Here is a 5,412-nt window from a genome sequence, read left to right as displayed (position 1 = left end):
TGAGGAAGCTGGTTGGAGGCGACACAGAGATTGTGTGCTGCTCTTTAAGTCCTTTCTCTCTGCAGTTACGTCAAAATAAAAGAAAAATGCTCAATAGACCCACGAAGATTAGAGACCTGATTTCATGTTGTTGTTTCAGTAGGAACCTCTGGGGGGGGTGCGACTTTGAAGAAAACACAAAATTCCCGGAATAAGAGGGTCTCCGCGCAGAGGAGCGCTGCCCCGAGGGCCTGGGGAGCCGCCTTCCCCTTGGAGCGTCCCTGCCCGCAGCGGGGGCCGCTCAGCCCGAGGCCCTTGTCCCAGCTCCGGGTTCGGGGGCGCTGGGAGCCTTCGGGGAGGGGGGACAGCTGTCCTGCTTCGCCCGCGAGCCCTTCGTGCTTCCGTCCGAGGTGGCAGAGCTCCCCGTGCCCGCTGGCCAGCTCTCTGCGGGGCTTTATGTTCCGGTCTGGTACCGTTAGACACGTGCTAGGCGCTTCGAGAAATGGAGGGTGGTGGTAACGGTTGTCAGAGGAGGAGCAAACTGCTCGGGGTGGAGGCCCCCGCGGGAATTCACAGAGTGGTAGGTTCGCTGTGGATGGGGCTTGATGCAGAGACGGAGGCCTTCCAGGAGGAAGGCACCAAGGCTGAGTGCAGGGGAGGCTCTGGGTCCTACTCCTGGGATCTGGGCCAGAGATTTGGGGGCCTCTAGGGACTTTTCCCTGCTCCTTACACCCTAATCCGCTCATTCTCCCTTCATGGCTCTGCTGGCTCACCGTTAGAATGGTGTCACGGCCGTCCCCACCCTTCCCTGTCCGGTGTGTCTTCTGCGCCAGCAAGCCTGCCTCCTCTTGCGCTGAGTGCAAAATCCACCCTCCTTGGCAGGCTTACCAGCCCTCTGCAACATGGCCATGCCAAGGTCACAGAGCCACCTTTACCCCTGAGCCGCCACACCCGTGCGAGGAGCCCCTGCAGAGCCAGGCTGCTCCACACCCCGCACCTCTGGTCTGTGCGGTGTGGGAAGGATCGCCCCGTCTTGGGGAACAAAGACCGACTCCAGCTGTGTAAGCACAGGAGGGGATCGGCAGGTCGCCAGGGATGGGGGGTCTCCTGGACTCTGAAGGCCAGGATGCAGCCAGGCCTCAGGAAGGGGCTGCAAAGCCCCAAGGACTCTGAGGTGCGCATCCCTTTCTGTCGAAGACCCGCTCCGGCCGGGTCCAGGGGTCCCTGAAGGATGGACGGTGTCGGCGAGGGAGGGGGGAGAGAGGCCCGAGAGTCTTTCTGGTCACCAGACAGACATCTCCGCTCTGACTGGGGCTCAACTTTATTTTATAATTAAGTGTTTGGGGGATGGCACAGAAGTGGCATTTGCCTCAGACAATGATTTCTGATAACAAACTTCTTTGATATGTAAGAATTTCCCAGAACATAGATTTGTAGAAGACTCATGCATAACCTTTATCAATAGTGATTGAGGTAGGTGATTTAGATGCTTAGCCTATGGGGAAGGAAGGCATCTTTAGCGCACCAGACAATGGTTTTAGCATGAAAGGGTGAAGTTACTTCTCAGAGAGCAGGGGTCAAACAGGTCTTTCAGGAAACACCTCTGCTCCCATAATCACAAAAGAAGAAGTTCCTCAATAGGTTCCTTCACAGGGAGAAATCAGCATATTCAAGGCCAGAAAATGCTCCAAGCTGAAACAAGTGGGTGGGGGTGGATGTCTGCCCTTAACTCTAAATTAGGCTCTTTGTCTCAGGGCCAGACTCAAGCCCCCCTTATTATGTAAGTCTTGAATCTGCAAGGCCCTTTAGGAAGAGCCTTTTGACAATCATCCACAGAGCTTTCATCTGAAGTCTCTGGAAAAGGCAGGGATATGCTTTTCCTTATGAGCAATCTGTGTGGGGAATATCGATCTGATCTGGAATATTGTGAGGCCTGGTCAATACCTGCAGCCTCATTTCCAACATGAGCCAGTAGTAGCAGAAGGAGATCCCAGTTTTCGTTTCTCATGGCAGTCGCTGTGCAAGCGCTGCCATTTCCTCCCTGTGACTGTCACCCAGCGAGGCCGGTGCGGCTCCCAGCACCTTTCCCTGTTGCTCAGACTGAGTTTCCATCTGGTTTGAACTCTGTCCCAGGTGGAGATTTATTGGCGATCGGGGGCAAAAGCCACACCGCAAAGCTGGGTGTCCTGCTGCTCATGAATCTAAAGCTGATGCAGGCGGGTCAGGTCCAAGGATCCAGAGGGAGGGGCCCTGGCCGCGTGCAGGAGGTGAGCCGGCAGGAGGCGAGCGCAGCGGCTACGGAAGGTGTAGACAGAAGGCAGGTGCAATGTCTGGGAGACTCAGCAAAGGAAAGGAGTGAGTCTCGTCTTTGCTTGGGGTCTGCTGTGTGTGTCCTCTCTGCACCCAGCTGTCCTTCATAAGCCAGTTATTCCTCGGAGCCAGGGAGCCTTGGCGCCCACACGGCTCTTCCTGGTGGTCTGGGACCCACATTTGAGAGCTTTGGTCGTTCGCACCTGGCCCTTCCTTAACTGTTGTCTTTTGTGCTGGGAGACTTGGGATAAAACGTTAACTCCCCGTCCCGTACAAGGAGGACGTACACCGTTCGCACTATGAGACGTGTGTGAGGTGGGGGTGCGGGTCCTAGCAAGAACGGAAGCAGGAAAAGGAGCCGAAAGCAGACTTTTACAAAGTCCTTCAGTTTCCCTACCTCAAAGCTATAAAAAGGCCTTGCACGGGGGTGCCGGGGTGGCTCAGGTGTGAGAGCTCGAGCCCCACGGCAGGCTCCAAGCTGACAGTGCAGAGCCTGCTTCTGATTCTCTCTCTCCCTCTCTCTCTCCCCTCCCCTGCTTGTACTCGCTCTCTAAAAAAATAAACTTAAATAAAAAGAAATAAAGGCCTTGCACGGCTTTCTGGAAGGTCAGCTAGAAACCCCGTGCTGTGCAGGGACTTGGGACTGACCCTGCTTCTAGGCTGCAGGCGTCCAGCTCAGGCCTGCCTGATGCTTGGCTCTCCTGGCAGGGGTGTGGCTCCTCGGGACTTTCTTTCCCACCCATGAGCAGTATTCTACTGTCGGAAGGTTCCTTATAGCGGCTCCTGTGTTTGTGAGGAGCCCTCCTGCTGCTGGCTGGCGGTGGGATACTCACCTGTTGAGTGTGGGTGTCTGGTTAGGGACCCTTGAAAGCTAACCATTCTCCTGCAACATAAGGCTGTGGTTCATTCTCAAAGCCCCCCGAATGTGAGTCCGTGGTGACAGCATGGAGTCCGACACGGGGCTGAGTCTCATGAACCATGAGATCACGACCTGAGCCAATATCGACAGTCAGGCACCTAACTGACAGCCCCCTCGGCGCCCCATTTTACACTTTCTGAGGAACCATCTACTGTCCACGGTGGCTGCACCGGCTTACATTCCCGCCAGCAGTGCACGAGGGCTTCTTTTTCTCCAACATTCTCGCCAACACTTGGTCTTCCTTTTATTTTTCATTTTAGCCATTCCCACCGGTGTGAGGTGGTGTCTCATCGTGGTTTTGATTTGCATTTCCCTGATGATGAGTGATGTTGAGCATCTTTTCATGTGTCTGTTGGTCATTTCTATGTGTCCGGAGGAACGTCTGTTCATGTCTTCTGCCCATTTTTTAATTGGACTATTTGTTTTTTGAGTATTGAGTTGTATTAGGTTCTTTATATATTTTGGATTACGAACCCATTATTGGATATGTTATTTGCAAATACCTTCTCCCCTTCTGTAGGTTGCCTTTTAGTTTTGTTGATTGTTTCCTTCCGTGTGCAGAAGCCTTTTATTTTGGTGTAGTCCCAGTAGTTCATGTTTGCTTTTGTTTCCTTGTCTCAGAAGACACAGCTCAGAAAAAAGGAAAAAAGTTGCTACGGGCTGTAACAACTTTGGACAGTAAAGTTCTATTTTGCTTTCCTATCGCTTTTTTCTAAGTTGTCATACGTTTCACTTCTGTGTATGCTGTGCAGTCCAAGATACATTGTTCTTTTTGCTTTACAGTCAGTTGTGCTTTGAATAAATGAAACACGAGCACAGACGTCCTATACACGGGCTCTCGGCTCCTTTGTGCACATCTCGATCTCTAGCTGCTCTTGGTTTTCTACCTCCTGTGGAGTTTTTAGAGCACTTCTTACGTTATGGATCCAGTGGCAGTGAATTGGGTCAACCATTTGTGTAAGAAAATGCTTTTAACCTGCCTTCATGGTTTTATTTCCTCAAATTTATTTTTCTTTTTTTTTTTAATATTTTTTATTTATTTCTAGGAGAGAGAGAGACAGCGTGAGCAGGGGAGGGTCAGAGAGAGAGGGAGACACAGACTCTGAAACAGTCTCCAGGCTCTGAGCTGGCAGTCAGCACAGAGCCCGACGTGGGGCTCAAACCCACAAACCGTGAGATCATGACCTAAGCGAAAGTCGGACACTTAACCGACTAAGCCACCCAGGCGCCCCTCAAATTTATTTTTCAAGAGTGACTGAAATTTTAAAAAAACATGATTGAGTCCCATCATCATGGAGTGAGGCGAACATTATCGCTTCCCATTTCCAACCAGTAAGTAGTTGTCTCAATCAAGAATACTCAAGAGATGTTATGTAGCACAACATGCCTGTTCATAGGGGAGACACTAGTGGATAACTTGTGTGAGCTTCTCGACTTCGTCACACGGGACACGCAGAAGCGCCACCCATGCATCTGGGAAGGCTGGACCAGGCACCCCTGAAGAAAGCTTTGGCTCCTTCCTCGCGGGCAGTCCCGCTCAGGCAGTGAGGCCAACCTGTGTGCCTGATGTCCGTTCCCTTGTACCCCGGGTGCATCACCCTACAGCCAAAAATAGTGTCAAGTGGATAGAAGTCAGCCCCGCAGCTGCTGTGACGGATCGTGCGACCGCCCGGCTGAGGAGCGTGTGGGCGTCCTCGGCCCCGGGATCGGTCCCTTTGCAGGCACGGATGCTGACGTGGGCAGCTCAGGACAGAAGAGCACCCCCCACAGCGCAGGCCCTCATCCCGCCGGAGTTGTAGGTCCTGCCCAGGCAGTCGAGGCCCCCGGATTCCCACTCAGCTCCAGCTTCGTCCACATCGGCTGCTGGACGGGAAGGAACACAATCCAGAGGCTACAAGGATGTGGCCCCAGCGGCACCACCTGACGCCACACTCCCTGCCAAGTAGCACCAAACCCGGTTCTGTCGTCCACACCACCCGGGAAGACCTGCTTGTGTCTCCCGTTGAGGGCGGAGTTGAGAGCCCGGGTGGGGGGGTTTGTGATGCCATTGGCCGGGTGACCATGCCGGGAGGACAGGACCCGCTGCCCCTTGGGGATGCCAGCCTCGCAGCCTGGAGTGCCCTCGCCCGCCTGTCTGGGTGATGCGCCGGCTCCCCACGCCTGCGGCAGCGGCTTGGCCCGCTCAGTGGGCGCTGTCGCAGTCT

At 53.9% G+C, this 5,412-nt stretch overlaps 1 protein-coding gene across 1 annotated transcript in view; it reads right to left on the bottom strand.

Moving 5' to 3' along the window:
- Positions 1–5,412, bottom strand: part of CLPTM1L (CLPTM1 like) — a 26,000-nt gene that overhangs the window by 14,773 nt on the left and 5,815 nt on the right. The window contains exon 7 of the mRNA XM_077749400.1: positions 5,163–5,410. Coding sequence (XP_077605526.1) covers positions 5,163–5,410 — 248 coding nt within the window. The remainder of the gene's footprint in view (positions 1–5,162; positions 5,411–5,412) is intronic.

This window comes from Crocuta crocuta, unplaced genomic scaffold, assembly GCF_008692635.1.
Source record: "Crocuta crocuta isolate KB4526 unplaced genomic scaffold, BGI_CrCroc_1.0 scaffold89, whole genome shotgun sequence".
NCBI classification, from domain to species: domain Eukaryota; kingdom Metazoa; phylum Chordata; class Mammalia; order Carnivora; family Hyaenidae; genus Crocuta; species Crocuta crocuta.
The sequence above is the reverse complement of the archived record's forward strand: the minus strand, read 5'-3'. Positions and strand labels throughout refer to the sequence as shown.